Source organism: Olea europaea, unplaced genomic scaffold, assembly GCF_002742605.1.
Source record: "Olea europaea var. sylvestris unplaced genomic scaffold, O_europaea_v1 scaffold936, whole genome shotgun sequence".
In the NCBI taxonomy this organism is placed as follows: Eukaryota; Viridiplantae; Streptophyta; class Magnoliopsida; order Lamiales; family Oleaceae; genus Olea; species Olea europaea.
Window position 1 is genome coordinate 48,461 of NW_019267851.1, and position 25,897 is coordinate 74,357.

At 39.0% G+C, this 25,897-nt stretch overlaps 1 protein-coding gene and 1 pseudogene across 2 annotated transcripts; both read right to left on the minus strand.

Moving 5' to 3' along the window:
- Positions 1–3,775: 3,775 nt before the first annotated feature.
- LOC111392502 (putative lysine-specific demethylase JMJ16) lies at positions 3,776–10,334 on the minus strand. Of its 2 annotated transcripts, none has more exons than XM_023017862.1 (8): positions 10,196–10,334; positions 8,242–8,537; positions 7,048–7,119; positions 6,876–6,953; positions 6,247–6,753; positions 5,928–6,152; positions 5,602–5,766; positions 3,776–4,258 (listed from the first exon to the last, which is right to left on the minus strand). In XM_023017862.1, exons 2-8 carry the CDS (start codon positions 8,530–8,532, stop codon positions 3,791–3,793), a joined length of 1,806 nt encoding a protein of 601 aa, XP_022873630.1. In that variant the 5' UTR covers positions 8,533–8,537; positions 10,196–10,334; the 3' UTR covers positions 3,776–3,790. The 2 variants fall into 2 exon arrangements, with proteins under 2 accessions (XP_022873630.1, XP_022873629.1); XM_023017861.1 differs by having other exon boundaries at positions 8,242–8,543.
- A 1,006-nt stretch (positions 10,335–11,340) lies between these two features.
- Positions 11,341–25,528, minus strand: LOC111392516 (annotated as a pseudogene).
- Positions 25,529–25,897: the final 369 nt, after the last annotated feature.

Below are 25,897 nucleotides of genomic sequence, written 5' to 3' on the forward strand. Positions count from 1 at the left end.
GATGATGCACAAATGCTTCAACTGATATCGACACACTAACATGTGGGGACATGGAAATAAGGTCTAACGGCCGCCTAGACTTATAACTATGAACAGCTTCAAATGGATTCAAACCTAGAGACCGATTTACAGAATTGTTATACGCAATTTGAACAGTTGGGGGAATCAAGTCCCAATTTCTAAGATTTTTCTGGACTAGAGACTTGAATAAATTGCCAGGACTTTGGTTAACGACTTCATTTTGACCATCAGTTTGAAGTTGGTCAGTAGTGGGGAATGTTGATTTAATACTAACCATAGGCGACTGGATTTTCCAAGGGTGGCCAGTGAAATCATCAAGCTCTTTGAGTTGTGCAAGGGTATGACATATAAAATGTGGCCGAGAGTTGTCAGAAACAAGGGGCATAGTATCTAAAGTCTCGGGAAGAGTCTGGAGTCCACCTAAAGAAGTGTCCTCACTATCGTCCAAGTCATCAAAATCTTCAAGTTTAGATTCATAGACTAGATCTTCTAATGGCATATCTATTACATTCTTTCGTTCTTCCATGACTAAGGTTCGATTAGTACATTTGGAAGAAATGTGGCCAAAGTCTTTACAGTTGATGCACAACAAGTGAGAAGAAGACCTTGGAGTTTCAGAAATTCTACCCTGATTTTCCAAGATTGGAGAACCATTAGAAGGGGGAGGTCCTAGAAGGGACTTAACGGGAGGAGGTAGAGCCAATGAAGCCAAATGATGATTATAAAAAATTTTACCCTTATTTTTCAAAATTGGAGGAACATCATATGGGGAAGGTCCTATAAGGGACTTAACGGGAGGAATTGGAGCCAATGACATCGAAGGATGATTGTCAATATACTTTCTACATAGAAAAGGAGATTGTGGACTATCACGACCTTTACAATTATTTTTCCAAATAGGAGGAACATTAGACGAAGACGGTTTTATGATAGACTTATGATGAGGCGACGCTAATGAGATGGGTGAGCGACGATGACCACGCTTTTCATATGGAGTACTAATAATCAACTCATAATCTCGAGCTAAAGAGTAAGCGTGATCAAGAGTAGTGACACCTCGAACGAAAAGCTCGCGCTTAAGATCATCTCTCAGACCTTGGCTAAACCTACTCAAAGTCGTGCTCTCATCCTCAATTAAATGACATTTGATTCGAAATTCCTCAAATTGCGCGATATACTCAGTCACTAATTGATTTCCTTGTTTAAGGGCATTCCATTGAGTAAGAATTTCAAAATTATCTCGTTCTCGCTCACGAATCTGATCCCTATTCCTATCCCTATCCTTACGATCGGGTCGAAAGTATTTTTGATTACCTTGTCGACGATGTTGTCTATTATGGGACACCTTAAAATTATTAACATCAATCGAATGAGGGATGTGTTTAAAAATTTTCGAACTAACAGATAGGGCCTTACTCTCTTCAAGAGTAGCGGTCATTTGAGTTTGAATAGCCGCTATTTGTCGGGTGAGTGCATCCAATTGTGAGGGGTTCATGTTTAAGGTACTAGAGCTAGAAGTGACAAGATGACCAATATGTAACTACATGCAAAACAATACTACCTAAATGAAATGCAATAGAGAGACCAATATGCATCAACGACCAACGATTAAAACATCAATTTGAAATTCTCTCTCTCTTTTCTTCCCTTCCAAAAATACAAGTTAACAGTGCTGATACTTGTAAATAATAAAGCAAGGGTCCAATGCTTGTTAAGATCAAATGGTATTGTCAAGATTTCCAATCAGGTAGATAAAAGAGGTAACAATGGCACATCAATTCAGTGAGACAAATGGGGCAACAATGGCAAGTCAATTCAATGAGTGATTCCAGTCAAGTGAGGTTTGAGGCCAAAGTTGTGATAGTAACAGCAACACAAAGAATCTAAGTGATGCACTTTTAAAATAAAACAGCAGTATAAACCAATGAGAATTAGGAGATAGCAACTCCCTGTAGTCTAGTTGCCTGAATTGCTAACGATTGGGCCTCTGATCTGCCTGTGTCAAATGTCTCCAGCTCCCGAACTCACGGTCATTGCATATTCTAAATTGTTGGCTTCACTGAAATTGGACAGATGCTGAAATAGAAACCTCTGTGTAACTGAATGGGTTGCTTGGTAGTAGAGACAGTAAACTGCTTGATCAATGAAGTCGGTGGAAGACAGAAACGCCGGGGATAGAGGCGTTTGAGTGGGTGGGTGTCGGTCGTAGAAATCTGTAGAATGTGTTGAAGAAGGCGGCAAATTGGATTATGTATATGGTTGACTGTGCTGATTTGAAGTGGATGCCGGTAAATGAGAGAACAGGATTATGGTTGCCAGCGACCTGTGGGATATCGGGGAAGAAGCTTTTGTGGTTGGTAGGGATTTAAAATTCGGGTAGTAGCGATGGAAGACAGCGATTATAGAGGGATTGCCGGCTAGTGTGCGTAGCGTCGGTGATAGAGCTATAGACGAGTCAAGAGGTTGCAGATGGTGATGACAGAGGTGGACTGGACAGTGGCCGACTGGACAGTGGCAGTGGCACGATTTGAAGCTAAATGTGTTGAAGAAGATGAAAGAATTGGGCCGGTTTGTGACTTGTGTGGGTAATAGCTAATGTGGGCTGGGTTAATGTTGTATGGGCTATTGGGTTGCTGTAATTGGGCCGGAGGTGACAGACTGGTTTGGTGTTGTATATATGGATTATGATCTGCTGTTGTGATGGTTAAGATTTGAGTTTTTGGGCTGCAAGGAATTGGGCTAATATGAGGGCTACGTGGAAGATAGACACTAATTTTATGGGCGCAATTACTGGGTTTGGGCTATTTGTGACATGGGGATGGGTATTGGGTTTGGAGATTTGTGAATAATTGGATTGGAACTAATTGGGTTTCGCTTGGACTTGAAATTCTAGGGTTTGTTGGGCAACACACTTGCTTGGGCAGCAAAATAAAAGAACGAAACTTTTTTTTTTCCCCTCAAGAATTGATGAAAAAAAATAATAATAATAAATTTCTCCCATGTGTGAACAGTACCCGTGAACAGTAGCTGCCTCTATTTTTTTATTATTATTTTTTTTTAACCAAGAGGGAAAATTTAAAGAAAAGAAAACGGCTGCCTCAAACAAACTATTTCATCTGTGTTTCTGTACAAGGGTTTTGGGAAGAGAATGTGAAGAAAAGTTTTGGATTGTAAATGAGTGGAAAAATACCTGAAAGACAATTGAAAAAATTCCCAAGTTCTAGTTCTGATACCAAATTTGATGCAGCACCAATAGGATGATGAATGAATAATTATTTTGGTGGCTTATGGCGCATCCCTCCCTGTCTTCTATTGAATTCTTCTTCTATCCCCTCCCTTAATTCCCCATTCTTTCTGAATTTTTCTTCTATTTCTATTAATCATCCTATTGGTGCTGCATCACAAATGATCATTAACGCATTTATATATGCCTTGTCAGCATGCTCATTAAATTTGACTCAGCGTTATGAATCTCCTGTCTCTAATACACATTTGCCTCTCTTTACAGTTCTTATCCCCCTCACATCTCTTTTCTTCTCATAGTACCCTAACAGACGGGGAATAATCTTTGCACGTTAATTTTTTCAGTTGAAACACACTGTATAATTATTAATTTGAAATGACATGTTTATACATTTCCTACAAGCATGCCTGCCCAGGACCAGGGACTAGGCAGTCTCGTATCTTTTGCTCTTACTCTTTCTCATGACTAATTGTACCCATCTAAAGAGAGTTTAACAAATAACAAACAAGAATCTTACGAGGGCAGTCAACACGAGAATATTATGCGAAATATGATATCAATTGACATAAGCGTCCCATGCAACGGCTTCCAGTTATTAGTAGAATCATGAAAGTAACAGCATACCTTAAGTGCTTTTACCAAGATCCCATCCTTTCCGCAGACAGTTTTCCAGAGTTGATGATTAATATTTTCTTTTTTTAATGCAGAAGATTCCCACAGTACTCCTGCAGCTGCCTTGGCTGCTCCCAGCAACAGCTTATCATGTGAAATAGATGTCTTCCTATACTGTCCACTGTATAATTCTGCAATGTTCTGGCCATGAGGTAACCAGTAAAAAGGAGCAAAATGTACTGATTCTGAACAATTGAAACCACAATCAAATTCTGAATGGTATGCTCCAGGGAAAATGACAATAAATTCCAAGGGATTCTGCACACAACGATACACAGGTATGCCCTCGGACATCAGAGTAGAGGGAGAAATTTGAGTGACCTGCAACATGTACACAAGACATACACAGAAGTGAGCATGGCCATTTGTGGTCTTCAACATGGATGGCATAAAACTTCATTTCAAAACACCCAATAAAAATAGAAAGTTAAAATATTGAACGCTAAAGTGTGGTGAGAATATAACAATCAGGGATGTACAAAGCATAAACAGTTTAGACATGTATTCGACTGCTAAATGAAGAACGCCAGAATTTCAATTAGTAAGTACCATTACAAAGAAAAACTATCCATAAACCAGTTAGCAGTAAAATAGATATATAAAGAAGGAACCTTCCCACCCTCCGAACCAATGCACCCCCCAATCAAAGAAAGGAAAATAGAGAAGTAAAAGAGCAACGGAGAAAGAAAAAAGTTACAGTCAGAAACATGGACAATTTCACAGTTCAGCTACAGTGAGATATTCCTGCTTTAAGTAATCTTGAAATTCTTGGAAAAATAATATGTGCGAATGTTTTTTGCGTCCATCAAACCTTGTCAACCAGTCAAAATGAAATGGGATGAGCAGAGAAGTGTGTCTAAGCAAGCAACATTAGTATTTACTTAATTGACCAATTTCCTAAGAAAACAAACCAGAGATTTGACCTGCTATGAAAAACCTCTCGTGACTCTTCTTTTTTATTCTAACAGTCAGAATCGACCGTTTTGATACATAAGAAATAATCGTTTTGAAAAAGCTGTCAGAAATGAGATGTCACAATATTTTTTTAACAAATGACAAAGTGCTAAAAAGGAAAGAATATCTTTAATATATCCACCCAGTTTGTCAACTTTTTGGGAAATAATAAAAAGAAGGATACTTTCTAAAGTTAAAATTTACTTAATTTTTATATCTTTTGTGAACGGATAAGTTGTACTAGAACTACATATAGAGATGAAGAAAAGTATCACTGAATAGAATTAACACCATACTACTCTCACTATTTGAATTTGTACTTATGATTGTGAAAGCAAGTAGAAAAAAAGACATTCTCAACTCTGTTTCTATTTTCCATTTTAGTAAAAAGAAAAGCCATTTGTTTTGACAATTATAATTCAAAGCAGTGAACACAAGAATCAGGAAATTCTGGATATAGTGCGTGTTTTATAAAACTTTACTAAAATGTTAACAATTCAACCATCAACTTCAAATCTGCTAATACTTTTATCAAAAGCTTTGTCACAATAGCTTAAGGAATTTCAGACAGCTACTCTGATTTTCATCTGTTATAACAAAACGAGAATGATCAACTGATTTACAATAGAGGTGGCATTGAATGAACACAGTTTAATTTCACTCAACCTCTGTAGGTTATAAATGACAGATAAAAGAAAAATATTACTTACAAGCTCATGGAGCAACTCAGGATGCTCTGATAGGCATATCTGGGGAAACTGCCTTTTTACAACTTCAACAAACTTGAAGCAGTATCTTCCTGGGATTCCATAAAATACTTTAGGGGAACCCAAGTGCATGTAACATAATGAGTACAAGTGGTGCTCCTCCGTTCTCTGTTTCTCCATGAAATCAAACAGAAAACTTTGTAAGGAAATTAACAATGTCATTCTTTCCTACAGCATAGTATAAACAATAGTTGTACTTGTAGTATTCAAACGGATTCATAAAGAATGTCAACAAGCCCATGAAGTTAGAGCAAAATAAAAGACCTTACCCAACAATGTGATGCAAAGCACATCCCCATTGACAGCTGAGGGACTAAGATGGCAGAATTATCACAGCTTTCAAATGACAGAAGAGAACCAGGAAGCTTGGGGATATTATTCAAGTTCCAATTGGATTCCACGTATTTAGAACACTCAGGCATTTCTGCTGCACTAGGTTTTACAGGAAACCCACTTCTCAAGGCTTGAGCTTTCAAATTAGTACCACAAAGCACCTAAGCATTGAATAACACAATGGAATAAACTAATGATCAGAAACATAGATACAAGAAATGAACAAAATAATTGCACTTTTCAACGAGATATAACCTCTATTTCTTCGCTCGGATTCTCAATTATCCGCCAATATTCACCCTCTATGCTTAGCAATGATGGTTCATGCAGCTCTTGGACAGTAATTGAGTTTACATTTGGATCTGTAACCGTGTCAATATTGCAAAAGTATTGGCTCTTGAATTCATCAGCATGCTTTTTAAAACTTTCCAGTGTGAACTTTGGTCCAGATTCAAAATCAGAGCTTATAGTAAAGCATTTAGCTTCATTCGTGTCTGCAGAAGACTCAAGATCCCCACTCAAAATTTTGGGCCTTTTAGCTTCCATCTTCTCATGAAACCTACGTGGTTTTCTCTTTGAAGACAAACGTTGAAGGCCATCAATCTGTTGTATATAAGTGTTAAATTTTTGTGTTTCCCATGTCATCTTCTCTTTAAGAAGGCAAGGTGGGTGCCAGGAAGGAGGAGGAACAATGCGGCATATCCCATAGTTCTCCGCTTTTGAATGTATCTCTGCAATATATTTCAACATGTCCTCGAACTCCTGCAATAATAATTGAGTTAATGCAGACTGCAAATTATTTATCAGCCAAAGCTTTCCTCATTGAAGAAAAAATATTGGATGATAACAAAGAGGCGGGAAAAATGGATAACGGGAAGAAATACCCCTTCAGTAGGATGAAATACTGGAGCATCTTCAAGTTCAGGCAAGCGCGACTCTTCAGGACGCCACCTAGCGATAACCTTCAACAAGTTTCTTAAACATCAAACAAGGTTGAAACATGTGAAACCGATTAATGATACTTCATTGTTAGAATGAAAAACAAACAAAACCAACCTTCTGACAATCATGGCAAGTTGGACATCCTCGAATCACTCCTTTCGGAAGATGAACTCTCAATGGGAAATTCTGGAGATGATAACCAGATAATTAGTCATAACTAACAACCTAATCTAATAGGGTGGGAAAAATAAGCATATATCCAGAAAAATTCCAACACAATGACTACATACAAGCCAAAATTTTCCCATTAGTTCATCACCAGAGAGCAGAATCCGTATCATTCTTAACTAGGTGACGGGAGGTTGGATGGAGTTATTCACGAGATAAAAGTATTGGCTAAGATGCTAGGGACGGATAATATATATAAATAAATGCTCCACCACCACATCCATAACTTCAAACTATGTTAGACTACTCAGCAGGCACAAAAGACTTCAAAAAATAATGCTTTAATTATGCCAGAACAATTTGCAAATTGCAAACGACAACAAGCAACCAATGCAAATAGCAGCTAAGTTTTCCCAGAACAACAGCTTACGTGTTTTCTACAGCAATATAAACTAATGAAACTCTCCTCGCACAGCCGAAAGAGCAGAAGTTTTAGGAGCCTATCAGGATAAACCTAGTTTTGATTCTATCATATTGGCTTTGTAGGATGAGGAAGAAATCTAGTATAAAGGCCAATTTTGACATTTTTCGTGAGGTCCCCCAGGATTTACAGAGTAATTAGCATTTGCTATCAGATAACAGTTCCTTCCTTCAACAGCTAGCAAATTTTCTTCGCTCAAATGAGCCTGCTCAGGAGAATATAATCCAAACATGTATATCTTGTATCTTGGTATACTCTCCAACAGTACAGCAAGTAAATCCTCAGAAACTTATAAGACCACACATCAAAAAAATAAAATAAAAAAATACAACAATTTTCATCAGCAAACAGGGATAGTGAGAACTTCACAGTTATACATTACAACAAAAGTTCAAGAAAAGACAATGTGAAATAAACTAAAAAGGACCATGCCAAGCAAATGAGCCTGCTCAGGAAACTATAATCCAAACGTGTATTACTTGGTATGCTCTCCTACAGTATAGCAAGTAAATCCTAAGAAACTTATAAGACTACACATCAATAAATAAATAAATAAAATACAACAATTTTCATCAGCATACAGGGTTAGAGAGAACTTCACAGTTGTACATTTCAACAAAAGTTCAAGAAAAGACAATGTGAAATAAAATAAAAAGAACCATGCCAAGTTCAGAGTCACATTTCTCTGAAGCACGATCAAATTGGTCGTGAAGTATCCATGGTCTGTGCCTGAATGAAGTCTTGAAGTTTTCAATGTCTGAATTGTTAAGAAGAGAATCCATCTTGTTTGGCTCCGGTTTAAATTCTCTGTCAACAACCGTTAAATTAGTAGCTTCCCCACTGTCTGCCACCTTCTTTAATGTAAAGGCTGTTCGTGACGCAAAACCAGGTGGAACTGAGAGGGTTTTTGCATTGTCATAGCCAGTAGGTATTCTGCCTTTCGTACTCATCAGCCCTGTAACTGATGAAAAGAATAATGTCATATATGTTTTGAAGGAAGGTTGTAACCAGAAGACTTGTATATGAAAGATTATTATCTTGCCGCCTAGCGTTGGCTCAAACAAATTTTCTTTCCTGCTTGCCCAATGTCCTGCTATTAAAGAGACGAAAAATTGCCTCCAATAGACTGGAGAGAGAGATAATGATTTATAGTCTTCTCTATATTACAGTTTTCGCCAACTACTGTCACCCTATTTGGGCTGGTTTTTCTATAACTGGAATGCACTATTTTAAACCCGAAATCTAAGAAAGAAATGTTGATGAGAAAAGGAAAAAAGAAAAATGGAGGCAGCATAATAAGCCTCTTATAGCTGAAGTAATAAGAAACCCTCTTTCAAAAGAAATTGCAACTTTTCAGCAACAAATGGCCATTGGCCAATTCCAAGAATCCTCTGACATGTAATCTTCACCATTTCCTTTCTTTCTAATGTTTTCATGTTCTCTGTCTTTTTGTTTTGTTTTGTTTTCTCTAAATTTCTTTCTTCCAAAGTCAAGGCAAGCAACATTGTTTAACAGATGATCAGTTGTTTCAATTTGTTTGGGGACTTTTAGTTTTTGTTTACTATTCTTGTTACGTATTCACTACTCAATTAACTTATTATTTCCTGTCAATGATAACCAAAAATATTGACATCCATCATTCTATTGGAGTCAGAGACACATTAATTCTTGTGGGATTGTCAAGTAAGATCAATTTCGTCAATGGCTATCACCAACTTCAAGAATAGTTTTTGGAATTTTCATCAGAAACTTTCTATTTGTAATAACTATAACCTAAGAAATATTGTCATCACTGATGAAATTTTCTGCCAGTTACGTCGAGAGGTTTAATAATGTTAGCTTACTTCTTTGTCTTAGTTTACCTTTAGTTGTTTGTTTTTTCAGCTTTTCTAAATGTTAATTGAGTGGGGTAGTTTCTTATGGAGGATACACTTAGTGTTTCATAGGTTGGGTTGTGTTGGAAATGTCTGTTGTGAACTATTATTGTAGTTAAGAGTTTTTCATCTTCCTCCCCCCCAAAAAAAAAATGTTGAGTGTTCTTTAAACATAAATATCATTTTGTTCATTTTAAATGCTCATTGTTATTATTATTCCTAATAAAAACCCAAGGTCCCCAAATTGCTTGAATGCATTTGTAGGTATAGATGAAAGCAAGATGAACACATTAACAGCATTATTTATTATTAGTTATCTCCTTTTCATTTTATCATTCCCTACTTTGGTCATATTAAGGACATCATCCAATTACATTAACATAATCTAAACCTAAAATTTGCCGTATCAAACTCTTCCCTTCTAAAATTTGACATATGAAGGACATCATCCAATACGTTTCTCTCTGTGGTTTGGTATATATAAAGAGTTAAATGGACTGAATTGCTTCCTCATTCGGTTTGTTTCCCTGCTTCAGGTTTTCCCTAAATAACACTACTCAGCTGGACCACTTTCACACCCAAAAACGTGCATATTTTCTTCTCAACAATTTCTTCACCATTCTCACCTTAATTAGGGTGCCAATCGTGCAAACGTGCTCAATTTCTGTATAAATCTCTCCAGTTAAACGCTAATCTTCAAATTTCAAGAGGATTAACAAATTGAGCATGGAAAATATACCTGGAAAACAAAATAGAGCCCTTTTCGGATGGATGATATTCAATCTGACTGGAAAATAAAACGAATTTCCACACCTTAATAAGAATTTACATTTTCTTAAAACCCTTGTTTATTTTATTTATATATAATTTTTTCCCCCAAAAATGGGCCTCTTGGTCTTTGCGCAATACGAATTAGGCTATTTGTCTACTGGCTAAGAAATTATCAAAAGAAAAATTAATTCAAACAAAGAATATTGTACGATTAAAATTTTAATTCAAACAAAGAATATTGTTTAAGAATGAATATAAAAAATATAGTCGTTACGAGACACACACAAAAAATAAAAAGTCAAATATGGTGAGTTGATATGATGGATAACGATCATATTTTTTATTTTTGTGATCAAAGAATGGGAATTAAACGAGAGTTGTAAGAATAAATTTTGTCGGTGATACCTAAACACTTTTAGGTCTCGTTTGACAGTCAATTTTTTTGGGAAGGATGAATTTTTTTATAGTAATTTTTTGAAAAATGTATAATTAAAAAGTAGAAACAAAGAGTTTTGAATTAACTTAAAGAATATTTTATTAAAAATGTATGGTTGAAAATGCATATAAAAAAAATAAAATTAAAATAATAGTTACCAAACAGGGACTTAGACTTAGTTGCTGAATATAACAACTCTAAAGACGTGTTTGGAAGTTGTAACTATCAGAGCATGTTTGTTAATATTATCGAATGTATCAATATCAACAAATCCCTCCGAATCACTAAGATATATTGATTTTCATCAAATTTACCATTTATGCTTGCTCGCAAAATTTATGTCACCGTGCAGTCCATTTTTTTAATTAACAATTTTGTATAATGACCTCCAACTCCAAATTAGAGCACGTATCTAAGACATTCGATTCAACATGAAATTAATAGTACTTAAAATAATAAACTCGGTACTATTCTCTTCTATTTAATTGACAATCATATTTTCAAAAATTCATTTATTTAATACATGTCAATTATATAGTGACATAAAGTACTAATACTACGAGAAAGGGCAATACAAGAACCTAGAGAAATTTAACTCTCATTTCTTAAATCATTTTTAATCACGTTTAATGAGACTAACAATTTTTATCAATTTTCAAACACACATTTATCAACTTCTAGTTGAAAGGAGACTCAACGAGTAAATTTTCAACGGCACGAAGGATGTTTGCACCAGCACCCTTAAATAATAGAGATTTTGGACCCTCGTTCTTTAAGATTTGAGCGAATGCGTCCACAGAGCTGCTGTATTTCACGGCGTCACCAGATGTCATCGTCATTCTTTTACGAACAGTGTCAATTGGGTAAGAAGCAAGTCCTGCACCATTTGTGATGAGCCAACCGAGGGCGAAGAAACTATCCCGTAAACATAGAAGGGCAGAAATTGGTTACTTGAAAGCAGTAAACATCTAAGAACTAAACAAATAGCCACTGTATAAGATTGCACCACTGTATTATACACGGAACAGGTTGTTAAAAGAAAAGAACAGCAGATCATGTCTTAATATTGGATTAATGAAAACTCCTTGGAGCTCTAATTATTGCCACATATGACAATAACAACAATCTACTAACCTGAAACTTTCCAGTCAAGACCACGGGTTTCACTGAGTACGGTAAACAATGATGCCAACATATGAGACGTTGAATCCACGGTAAAGACCAGCAATACCATCAGATTGCAGTGTCTTCCTGTATACGTCGACCAAACCATTGAACTGGCGCTCGTCTCCCTTCTTTGCAACTTTGGCATCATTTGCTGAGACATGTACAGGCATAATTCAAAGAGTAGGGAGGAAGCTCCAGCAGCACCGCCAGATGCAAGGTTACCAGCAAACCATTTCCAGTAGCCATCACGGTCCTTCTTGAAGTTGAAAAGCCTCTTGAAGTAGTCCTTGAAAGCAAAGTTCAAGGCCTATTGAACATGAAACAACAATTAGAACAATATGCAAAAGAGTAATTCATGGTATATGTTTCGCGCGGGTTAGTCGCTAACAATTAAAAAGGATCAGACGATTGTGTAAGGGACAAACCTCTTGAGACAAAGTCTCAAAAAGGGGTATTCTTTTATTGACGATGACTTTACAATTGAAAATTAAAAACAACGTGCCTCCAAGGGGCGCAAGCACACGAGTTACTGAAAGAAAAGTATTTAAGTCTAAATTAAGGAAATGAAAATTACATGTTCTCTATTCGAGAGTTTTTGATTCGGTCCCTTGCTTCTATGTCATTTCTCCCTTTTATACTTTATGGACGATTTCTTTGTGATCAACCGCCCTAAAAACTGCTTGATCGTCCTATAACTGCCCACTTTCTTCGTGATGGCCAACTTGTCATGAAAACTGCCTTTTTTAACTGCTGCCATTACTCTTCATCATTCAACCGCTTTCGATTGAATTCCTTGAATCGTGGAACGTGATAGAGCTACTTTAATAACTGCTTTGATAACTGCACTTCTTGATAACCACGACGCTTTATATTTGTTAAGATCTTGGCCGACTTGAAAATTTGGGCGAGAATAGAGTAACAGCTCTGGGCGACTGTATGACACTCCATTCGCTCAGATTCTGGGCGACTTGCAAACATGGGCGATGGCGTTATCGCGTTCTTGGGCCTCTTTATTTGGGCCTTTATTTTGATTTGTTCGATTGGACTTCGTTCTTTGGGCTATCTGATTTGGGGATCCTCCAATTGGGCTTCACTCCTTGGGCTGTTCGATTTAGGCTGAATTTTTATGTGTCAACAATTACCCCCCAATATGGCAGAATTAATAATAATTATTAAATTTTGCCATATTCACTTTGTGTTTCCAGCAACATTCGAAATTCCCAAGAATTTCAATCATTGTTTTCTTCTATAACTTGAAAAGGTGCGTCGTTTTGCAAATCCTTATAAACCCCAAACACGCCATTTCACTGTACCATTAAATCACGCCTCAAATTTTTTGTGTCTCTCTCACGATTTACTGTTCATCTCTTGCTTCTCTGCTACGTAACCCTGAAAAACTTTGTTCCTTCTCAAATGGCTGCTTCACAATCTCAAGCTGGCGACTCCTTTAGTTTTGATGATTTTCAGAAACTTCTGAGTCGCCCATACATAACTCCAAGTTTTCTCGCGCCCGCCGATGTCGAACGTAATGAGTTCTACTTGGGTCCTTTCTTCAACAATGCAGAGGCAGTTGAACAGGCGGCGGTGGGTCAGCTGTTTCCTTGCACTCATGGCCCTCCTTTTCTAAACTCTCTGCCACTGGGGCCATTTCGCGAAAGAGGTATTCGCATTTGGCCTAAATCTGATGTAGCTTTTCGTAGGTGGCATGCTCGCCTTGTGGGTCATGATCCTACTAAGGCACTTTTTGATAGCGCTAGAATTTCTGATTTGTTAGAAATCTCTATTCGCCCCTACTTTTGATTCAACACTCTTTTCGATTGCTTTGAGTTTTTAGTCTTCTGAGTATAACACCTTTATTTTCCCTCTTGGCCCCATGTCTATTACCTTAAGGGATGTTGGGGCCCTGGTGAATCTACCACCTTTGGGCGATACCATTTTTCCTGGTATCTTGGTTTCTGGTGACGCCCCAAAGTTTGATAAAAACTACACCGATTCTTATTCAAGCCTGCAGACCCTTCACAATCATTCGAGCGCTGAGCCTTCCCATACTGAGCGAGTGGCCTTCCTTTTAGTTTGGCTTTATAAATATGTTTTGTGCGTGCCAAGCATAAAGCCCTCCCCGAGTTATTTACCTATAGCGTACGAATTGGCGCGTGGCAGGCCTTTGAATTTATGTTCTTTGTTTTTAGCTGCCCTTTATAGAGGCATGGCCTCTCTTCAAGCTCAATTGAAGAATGGTGCATCTCCCACTGGCAGTGGACCTCTTTGGTTCACTCAACTGTGGTTGAGATCCTATTTTCCATTGCTTGGTGCTCTATCCATCTCTCACTCCTCTGCTAGCTGTTATGGGCTAGCCATGGAGCCCTTAACTCCTGTAAATATGTCCAGAAGGGACATTTTTTCATTCTTTTATTCTTTAGATTCAATCCCTTCCTTTTTTCCTTTTCCTCCTTTTTTGACTCCAAACTATGTACATCCCCCTTCTACTATAGATAGCGCGAGCACCTCCCTGCTCATTTGGATCCAGTTTTTAACGGGAGGAAGCTATTTCATGATATTCTAACTGGGACCAATGCCAAAGCGGGGGTAGAGATTTATGCTCCCCAATTTTTTTCTCGTCAGCTTGGTTTTGGCCAAACTTGGCCTGTTCCTCCTTGCTATTCAAGGAACTTAGTTGACCGTTTTTATACCATTACTAAGGCGGAGGCAGAGGCTATAGGTGCTCGTAATCTTCTTTTAACCAGCCATTTTTCATTAGCCCCTTTCAATTCTAGCCACGCCATTCACCCTCTTTTTGAACAGCTCTGGCCGTCAGTGAAGTGCAGATTATTTGCGACTGACGCCAATCGTGCCTTTCATTCATTAGACCAACCGAGCATTTCTTCCCCTCCTCCTGTTTTAGTCACTCCCTTGTCCATTCAGAGTCCTTCTCCTTCTCGTCGCACTAAACAGTCTGCTTGTCCATCTTCTTCTCTCCCTGCCAAGCCTACTACGGCCAAGAGTGCCCCAAGCTGCAAACGGCCAGCCTCAGCATCTCCCATTCTGGAGGATGATGTTGATGATGATGATGATGCCCCTCTTATCGTTAGGAGGAAGGTAATTAAATTGGTTTACTCACAAGTATACTTTTCCACACTTGAAACTTTTCTGTGTGCTGATGATCTTTTGGATTTCTTAGAAAAGCTCAGCCTCTCCTTCAAAGGCTTTGGCATCGACAGCTCCTGCTCTATCATCCTTTGCTGAGGCTACTTCATTCAAACCGGTTGATGAGGGGGCTACGCTTAAAGAGACATCTTCAGTCCCAGAGTCCTCATCACAACCCATGGATGAGCCACCTTCTTACCAGGGCGTCAACCCTCCAAACATTGAAGCAGAAGGTAATTCAGTTTTTTGATGTCTTACCTTTGCTTGTGTTGTTGGTTTCTGATTTGTTGCTCTTGAATTTTTGCAGATACTCCTATGAGTCCGCCCGTTGTGGCAACATCTTCTCGCTCAGATAAGGGGAAGTCCTCACGAATGGAGGAGTCGTTGGTGGCAAGCTTGGCTGAGGGCATGCCATCTTCTACGATTGTTGATGAGGTAGTCTTTGCTTCACTTCTATTTCTATCTTGTTCGTTGTAGTGACAATCTTTAATATTGACAATTTTTCTTGCAGGATGCTGACAAAATTGTGCGTTCTATCCAAGACTTGTTCGTTTCCTGGGGGCAAGTCCAGACGTCTCGCTCTGCTCCATCTGATCGTCCTACTGCTTCTTTAGAGGAAGATTTGAAGTTCCTCAAGGAATCGATATTTGAGTACGTATCCTTCATGGATATGGATATTGGAAGGGCTAGTGCTGCCAGACACAAAGATAAACTTGAGCACTTGAGTGCGAAGTTGGAGCAAGCACTGACGCTTCCGTCGCTCAATCTTTCTGCCGATTTTAAAGCGACGTTGAAGGTTATCCACTCCGAGGTCCTTTCCTTGCTGGCCAAGAATGTTGAACCAAAGACCAAAAGTACTCAATATCTTCGAGCTGTAGCTGAGAAAGAGTTTTTGCGTATGGAGATTAACAAGGCTGAGGACGAGTTGAAAGAAATCTCTTCCGAAGTCATGGTTGAAGACTCTTTGATGGTTAATTTGGCTGCTCAGATGAAGGAACTTCAAGCCAAAATGGACGATTGCAGGGCGAGAATGGCTGCTAAAAAGCGCAACGCCTCCCAGGGAATTGAGCGAACTAAGTCCTTGGTCGACCAGTATAAGAAGTTGGAAGTTGATGATGATGTCGCGGCTGAATTTAACATCACTTCCTCTCGGCAGAACGAAGATTGGGAAAAACTTAGGGAACGAATTCGTTCAGTATGGGGTGGATTGTAATTAAGACATATGATGTCTTTTTCTTTTGTAATTTGATTTTCCCTTTGTAACTTTGTTCATCATTAATGAACATTAACTTCTCGTGCATTTATTTGACATTTGTTTTTAGTCGTCAATTCTTTAAGCATTTAACTGCTTTGTGTTAAAAATCTTGTCCATTTTCTTTTGATATTTTCACCGCTTTTCCCAAGACTTTGGGCTATTTAATTTCGTTTATTAGGCAGAAATGTGGCTGTTCATATTCTGTCTCTTTGTCTCCACCCCCTTTAAATGCTTCGCATTTTCCATCTTCTATCTTCATCTTCATTTTCTTCTTCGAAACTAATTTGCTGCCATTGCTTGGCATTCTGACAATCAATCCAACCCAAAATGGACTGTCTAGTCCGCCCATTTTTCTATTTACCTTGATGTCACCTTTGGTGTGGGAGGTATAGGAAATATTTTCTGGCCAGCAGCGAAGTTTTTACCTTCAAAGTTCTTCCTATCGTCTCTTTGTCCTTTACAAGGAGTCGATGATAGAAGGCAATTTTTGGGCTGCTTGTGGGCCACTTTACTTGCTGAGAGTGCTTCTCAACTTTCTCAACCTCTTTGCTCGCCATTGCAGCGATGCATTTAGGAAGGTGGTGAGGCCAGCACACCCTCTTACTCGACGATCCCACTATTGCAACGATGCATTTAGGAAGGTAGCGTAAGGCTTATTCAGCGATCAACCGGGAGATTAGCTTACTTTTAATTGTATTTCGTAGAGCATCCATTATTTGTACTTTTGTATTCTTGTAATGAACATTTGATAATAAAGGACTTCACTTGAACGTATTTCGCTCTGACCTTGTTATCCTTTAATCGTTCAACATATTTGATTATGATTTTATCTGTTCACATTCCCATAAAGAAGGAACATAATTTTTCAAATATTTACCGTTAATGAATCTCACGTGCTTGGTGCCGTCTAAATCTTCCAAGTGATATGCTCCATTGGGCAACACACTGTTTATTTTGTATGGTCCTTCCCAATTGGGCGACCACTTTCCGTACTTTGGATCTTTGCTATCCAAAGGGAGTATTGTCTTCCAAACTAGTTCACCCTGGCTGAATGACTTGGCTATGACTTTTTTATTATAAAACTTAGCCATTCTTTGTTTTTGCACTTGTAATCTATCTAAGACGTCCAACTTTAATTCGTCTAACCCCAATAAATTTTGAACTAGTGATTCGGCATACTCATCATCATTCAACTTATGCTGTAAGCACACTCTGATCGATTGCACGTTGATTTCCATAGGCAAAACGGCCTCCTGTCCATAAACAAGTTGGAAAAGAGTAACCTTGGTACTTGACCGAGGTGATGTCCTATAAGCCTATAAGGCCTTGTTCAGACATTCGTGCCAATTTCTGACATTTTCATCTATCATCTTTCTGATGATATTTTTTAGAATCTTATTAGAAGATTCCGCTTGTCCGTTGGATTGAGCGTAGTATGGTGTGAAGTTTACTAATTTAACCCCAAACTCGCTCAGAAATTTGTTTACTTGATCCACATTCAAAGATGTTCCGTGATCTACCATTATTGTTTGTGGAATTCCAAACCTATAAATAATGTGATCACGGATGAACTCTATAACATTTTTCTGGGTGATCTCTTTCAAAGGTACCGCTTCTACCCATTTGGTGAAATAGTCGGTTGCAACTATAACAAAAATATGTTGCTTGGATGATGGGGGATAAATCTTCCCTATTAGGTCTATCGCCCAACCCTTGAATGGCCAAGGTTTAATAATATGTGCCATCTCTCGTGCTGGCGCCCTTTGTATTGGACCATGCTTTTGGCATGCTAAGCAACTCTTTGCATACTGAACGCATAGTTCTCCCATCTTTGGCCAAAAATATCCACTCCTAATAATTAACCATCTCATCCTTTGGCCAGCTTGATGAGCTCCACATATCCCTTCGTGCACCTCCGCCATGATCGTCTTGGCTTCTTGCAAACTTACACACTTTAATAATACACCATCAGAGCGTTTCTTAAACAACTCTTCATCTATTAGTGTATAGTTCAGCAAACACAGCTTCATTTTCCTACTAATCCCTCCATTAGGTTCTTTAAGGAACCCTTTAATCTCTGTTCTCCAATCCATTGCATCTCCATCTTGTATGCAGTGGAGTTCAATCTTTCTCGCCCTTCTTTGAGTTACGGGCAATATGATTCCATACTCACAAGTAGACTTCCAATTTAAAACCTTTGAGTACCCTGATGCCATTTGGGCTAACTCATTTGCTACGTCGTTATATATCCTATTAACGCATTGGAGTTCTACTTGATCGAATTCTTCTAATGATTCTTGGGCGATCTCGTATTGACTTATAATGGAATCACTTTGGCATTTAAAATCACCGATCAATTGATGGATCACCAATTGAGAATTGTCCCTAACGATTACACTTCTTACTCCCATATCTATCATTAGTTCTAGGCCTACAATTAAGTCTTCATATTCAGCTTGATTGTTGGTGCACATTCTGTCTAAAGTGAATGCGAACTTGTAGCAAATCCCTAAAGGATTAATCAATGCTACTCCTACTCCTGCACCTTTAAAAGTTTTTGATCCATCGAAATACAACACCCAAGGTTTTAACTCGAACGAATTGATTTCTAGTTCGATTTCTTCAGGCATATCAAGGCATGGATGATCGGTTAGAAAGTTAGCCAAAGCCTGATTTTTGACTGCCTTTTAAGGTATATATATTATATTTCAAATTCTGATAGAGCTAGCGTCCAAAGGCCTACCCTTTGGTGTAAAATAGGGCGCGAGAACATATACTTGACTAAATTTACTTTAGAAATTAAATAAACGGTTACGGGCCATAAATAAGCCCTTAATTTTGTACATGTGAAATACAATACAAGACATAATTTTTCGATAGCAGAGTAATTACATTCACATTTCGTTAACCGTCTACTTAAGTAGTAAATTGCCCTTTCTTCACCAAATTGGTCTTCCTGTACGACCATTCCAGCTATTGATTCTTTTTCAGCCGATACATACACTTTCATTGGTCGTCCTTGGATTGGTGACACTAACACTGGTGGACTTGATAGATATGTCTTCAGGCTTTCAAAAGCCTTTTGATGCTCTTCTTTCCAGACGAATTCGTCCTGATTTTTCAGCTTTAATAGCGGCGAAAAGACTTTAGTTCGCTCTGCACAGTTAGAAATAAAGCGTTTTAAAAAATTTACTTGGCCTAGAAACCTTTGCAACTCCTTTTTGTTGCTAGGTGGTTTGGCTTCTAAAATAGCCTTCGCTTTATTTTTATCAAGTTCAATCCCTCTCTTGTGTACTAAGAAACCAAGAAAGTTCCCTGCATTAACACCAAATGCACACTTCAAGAGATTCAACTTTTGCTTATATTGCTTCATTCGTTCAAACAAACATCTTAACTGTTCGAAATGGTCATCTTCTTTAATGGACTTGACTACTATGTCGTCTACATACACCTCAACAAACTTGCCTATCATGTCATGAAAGATTAAATTCATGGCCCTTTGATAAGTTGCCCCTGCATTTTTTAGGCCGAAAGGCATAACCACCCATTCAAAATATCTTAGAGACCCAGGGCATCTAAAGGCAGTTTTGTGTATGTCTTCTTCAGATATATAAATTTGATTGTATCCTGAATACCCATCCATGAAAGAATACATGACATGTCCGGCAGTTGAATCTACTAAAGAATCCACCGTGGGCATTGGATACTCATCTTTGGGTGTGGCTATGTTTAAATTCCTAAAGTCTATATACACCCTTAGTTTACCATTCTTTTTTAGTACTGGCACGACATTGGACAACCATTCGACATATCTGGCTGTTCTAATTAAACCTGCTTTTAATAATCGCTCTATCTCTTTCTTGATTTCAGGGAGTACATTGAGAGCAAAACGTCTAGGAGGCTGCCTATGAGGTTTAAAGTTATGCTTAGTTGGTAACCTATGTTCCACCAAGTCTCTATCTAAACCAGGTATTTGTTCATATTCCCAAGCAAAACAATCTTTGTACTCTTTTAGCAAAGCGATTAACTTGTTACTAACCTCTTGGTCGAGCATTTGGCTGATGAACGTTGGGCGATCTTCTCCTTCATTGCCAATATTTACTTTGATCAGAGGGTCTTGTGCTTGAGCATATCCAGGTTTGGCGATCCGCATTACTTCGTCGTCCAGTTCCCTTGTAAGTACTTCTTCTTCTAAACAGTCCACCTTGTTGACTTCTCGGCCAATGCTTTGCTCTAACTCGAATACTGCCAATTTATCCTTCAGCGCTTTTAGGGCTATCTCTTCTTTCGCCTTGTCATTGCATTCTTTATTGAAAGCCATCAGTCTGGCTTTGAAGGCCTGAATGTCGGCCATTTGCTTTTGTAACTTAAAATCCATTCAAAACTCCTTAATTATTCTTTTGCCAATTACTGGCTCTTCCAGGGCCACTATATTTGGCCTCGTCTGTTTGAACATTTCCGTGAGTGCGTCTACTGAGAATGGTTCTTCGCTTTGCGCGACAACCTGAGTTTCTTCCCCGTCTTGTATTACCCTGACAGGTCCATAGTTTCCTTCGTACATGAACTTTTCCACCGAGTTTGCTTCTGCGACAAAAGGCCTATGATCGGCCTATACCACCTCTGCTTCACCTTTGTCATTCCAAAAGATCAAGCATTGATGGAGCGATGAGGGTATACAGCGATTTTCGTGTATCTAATCTCTTCCTAGTAGCACGTTGTAACTAGTAGGACCATCTATTACAAAGAAGACAGTGGTCCTAGTAGTCGTCCCTATAGTTATGTCCAACGGCATAACTCCCTTAGCTGAAGTTGCTCCTCCATTGAAGCTAGTGAGGATGACTTCTATAGGAATCATGTCACCCTCTGTCTTTGCGAACTTCCTCATCATCCTAGATGGAATAGTGTTTATAGCTGCTCCATTGTCGACAAGCACTTTTGCCACTGGGACGCCATTAACTAGAGTTTTAACGTATAATGGCCTCAAGTGTTTAGTCAATTTCATGGCTGGCCATTTAAAAATAACCTTTTCGGCAGCCTCTATTTCTACTTCCTTCTTGTTTTCTGTTGAATTATCCCCCTGTGATAGGTCGTGCAGTATATCACGCTGATCCTCTGTCTCCTGAACTTCCTTCCTACTTCTTTCTAATGCTTCCTCATCAGTTACCCAACCTGTGGGAGGGGGCATTATTCTTGGAGGTGACCCATATTTTTCAGAGCGAGGCACTATCTTCTTCCTTTTGGGTGTCCCGTATAGTACGTAGAAGTCGAAAAGACGCCCAGATGGTTCCTCCAATAAGTCTACTTCGCGAACTCCCTCTCGATGTAGTTGCTTCAATAGAGTATTGCGCGATACTCCTCTCTTTCTTCTTTCTGCTTCTAGGTCAATTTCTTCTTCAATGTCTGTCATCCCGTTGTCCTCTTCATCGTTGTAGGCCTCTCTAGAAGTCTGACCTTCTTCACATACCAGCACGCAGGCTTCTCCTTCGTTGTCCTCACTCTCTTCTTCTTTTTCTTTATTTTTGAATTCATTGGCCAGTAAGTAATTATTGGCCACGACAGGAGGCAACGTACCGAATTGGATAGTGAGGGGTTGATCTGGATCTTCTATATCCCTTTGTCTCGCTCAAACCTTGATCTCCCAAAAGAAGTTTCTGGCAGTTCCTTCATTGATTCATCTGTACCGATCTCTTCATTATTTTTGAGGACGTTTTGATTGGCTACCTTGAGTAGTTTAGGCTCTTTAGGATGTGACATTCCCTGTTGCTGCCTCATCATCCATCCGTAGTTTCGTTGGAAACGCCTTTGTTGGGTCCTTATCATCTCATCGAAGGGTATTGCCCTTCCTGCATTGTACTGGAATGAATGCCATACATTTGGTCGGCGAGGTTGCGGCCTGAATGTTCTTTCATTATCTGCTGGCCTGAACTGCCTCTCAAAAGGCGGTCCTCTATAGAATGATGTACCTCGCCCTCTACCAGGCTGAGTGTTTAGGAAGAAGGTAGGGCGATGAGGATGCTGTCATATCCCTGGTTTCTCCGTATTTCCATTCACTTCTCTTTTACACCTTGCACACAGGATGTCTTTGTCCTTTTTTGGTTCTTTCCCCTTGATTCGTTCAAAGACGCTGGGATGTGGTCTAGGATCGTCTTCTCCATCATCTACGGCCAACTTGAATTTCGGTAACTTGTTTTTGAATCCAGATGTTACCATGTTTACTCCAAGTGGTTGTGGGAAAGGATTCTCGTCCATTGCCATCTTTTTCTTATCATCGAACGTAATTCGTCCTGATTCAATGGCATCCTGCAACACATGGCGGAAAACCAAGCAATTGTTAGTCAAATGTGACCATGCATTATGCCACTTGCAATATTTTTTACCCTAATTTGTTCATGGTTTGACAATTTGTGCTTATCGCTCAATTTTATCTGCTTATCCCTATATAAGGTCAGTTTTGGTTACGTCGAATGAGAACGTTCTAACCTTTATGTTTCCATCTTTTATGGGCTCATCTTTGCCCGATGGTCTAGGCTTGGTCATTATAGGACAAGTATATGTATCTTCTTTGACCAATTCGGCCAAACACATTTCGGCCTGATCGTATGACTCATCGTCGATGGCATGAACGTCGAAATTTGGGTCTTTGTAATAAGTCCCTTTACTAGAATTTTTCATTTGTTCTTCCTCTCTTATCAGTCGCTCATACCTAATCACATTCGCACTTAACTGGAAAAGGTCAGGAAACTCATTGTCCTAGAACTTCTTCTTTAAATCAAAGCTCAAGCAGCCTTGAGCGATTTTGACAAATTCTTTTTCGGGCAGAGGTACAAAACACTTACTTCTTGCTGTTTTGAACCATTGGAGAAAACTTTCTGCCCATTCGTTTGGCATTTGACGTAGATTCGTCAAATCAGCCAAAGTGACTTCAGACTCAGTTTTATAAAACTGAGCGTGAAACAACTGTTCCAGTTGTTGCCATGTTTGAACAGAGTTCGCTGGCAAGTTGATGAACCAGGAGAAAGCTACTCCTGTTAACGAACTAGGGAAAAGCCTCATTTTATGGTAATCGGTTACATCACCACTTTGTAATGTGAATCGCCCTATGTGTTCTAGAGTGGACACCTCTCCTAAACCGGTAAACAGTGAGAATTCTGGCACTTTGTACCCTCTAGGCCATGGGTATGCTTGGTTTACCCAATCAGGATATGGTTTTGTGTATGTCGGCCTAATGACGGGACGTACCCCAAAAGCCATCTGATCCTGTACGATTTCCATAATCTGGTTTCTCAACATGACGTTGGGATCATATGGAATTCCTACAGGCTGACTAACCGGTTGATTTGCATGAGGCCTGATGTTTGATCCTTGATTGGCAACAAAATTACTATAATTAGGGCCATTACCATTAGCCTGAACATCTGTTCCCTCATTAACACGTGGGGTGTGCTGTCCATTGTTTACGACATTATCTCTTGTATTTGGATTACCCCCCAAGTTAGGCATACTACTACCATTGTTCTGATTTGGCACTGTAGTACCCCCTTGGTTTGAAGTAGACGAACCAGAAAGCGGTTCTACCCCTTGATTCGGATTTAGGACCGAGGGATTATGTCCCACAATTGTCCTAGTTTGAAAGTGGTTTGTAAGAGGTATAGCCGGTTGACATATTTGGCCTACTAACTTATTCATTGTTTCGTTCAACGTCTTTAGTTGTTTGGCCATGTTGTCATAGTGTACATTCCCATTTTGTGTAAATCTTTCCATATTATGAATACTTCGAAGATTTACTTGTTCAACGACGTCTTGCGTGAGTTCTCCAAGTAATGCACGCATGGTTCGAGGACTCAACTCCGTCATTGGTTCGTAACGACTGTTACTGCTCTGGTTCTGTCCATCTGTTCGTGGAGAGGCATGCTGCTCCTCATATCGCTCGATCACAGACTGGATTCCTCCCTGACTTGCTGCTTCCTTATCGGATCTCTGAGGCATATTGTTTCACCTTTTGTACTTTCAACACCTAACACCACTGTCCCACTGGGCGTGCTAAATTGTTTCGCGCGGGTTAGTCGCTAACAATTAAAAAGGATCAGACGATTGTGTAAGGGACAAACCTCTTGAGACAAAGTCCAAAAAATGGGTGTTCTTTTTATTAGCGATGACTTTACAATTGGAAATTAAAAACAACGTGCCTCCAAGGGGCGCAAGCACACGAGTTACTGAAAGAAAAGTGTTTAAGTCTAAGTTAAGGAAATGAAAATTACACGTTCTCTGTTCGAGAGTTTTTGATTTGGTCCCTTGCTTCTATGTCCTTTCTCCCTTTTATACTTCATGGATGATCTCTTTATGATCAACCGCCCTAAAAACTGCTTGATCGTCCTATAACTGCCCACTTTCTTCGTGATGGCCAACTTGTCATGAAAACTGCCTTTTTTAACTGCGGTCATTACTCTTCATCGTTCAACCGCTTTCGATTGAATTCCTTGAATTGTGGAACGTGATAGGGCTACTTTAATAACTGCTTTGATAACTGCACTTCTTGATAACCACAACGCTTTATGTTTATTAAGACCTTGGGCGACTTAAAAGTTTGGGCGAGAATAGAGCAGCAGCTCTGGGCGACTGTATGACACTCCATTCGCTCAGATTCTGGGCGACTTGCAAACTTGGGCGATGGCGTTACCGCGTTCTTGGGCCTCCTTATTTGGGCCTTTATCTTGATTTGTTCGATTGGGCTTCGTTCTTTGGGCTATCTGATTTGAGGATCCTCCAATTGGGCTCCACTCCTTGGGCTGTTCGATTTGGGCTGAATTTTTATGTGTCAACAGTATAAAAATATTTGTGCATCCAGAGAACAAGAGATCATATGAACCTGAGTGGGAAAGTAACGAATGACATTAGCAGTATTTCCTCTCCACAATGATGAAATACCTTCATCATGAATAGTTCTCTTGAAGCAATCTCCAATTCCTTTGTATGGTTTAGAAAGTCTACCTGTCTTGATCATTTCATCTGGGTTTTGGATCAAAAGCTTCATTTGACACGGCTGCTGAAACTCCACCCATCAGAAAGTCAATGGCAAATCCTGCGAATCCTTTTTCCCTGGACAACACAGGGTTAGCATTGGTGGAATACTGCAATCCTGCATTTGTATAATTTCCATATTCAAATTGCCTCTGACAAATGGCAGGCCTTTGGAAACCCCATAGCGAGCTTGTATATTCTGTGAGAGATTGCAACTCAAATTCAATTGGTTGACGACCTTCTGAACAATAGTGGATGGGGTGCTGGTGCTGATCTTCCATTATGATTTACAATAAAACTCCTATAGATACAAAAGCCTGGTGGTGAAATCAGGGTAAAACTATATAATGAAAAGGGATAAACCATTACTAACAACATTTTAGGTTTCCCAGTTATGAAAAATATGAAAAAGTTTCAAGAAATCATGCAACTCACACAGATAAAATAAACAACATAAAAGACGGGCATGCAGTTTCCTAAGGATAGATAAAGAGATCACTAGTGCACTTCAAATCACTTTTTACAGAACATAAAACAACCACTCATTATATAAAATAACAACTTCATACTCAATGATGGTGCAAATCCTTCTTCTCTTAAAAGAGTCAATCCCAAGTTACTATTCATTTGTGTAGCACTCGTTTTCACAC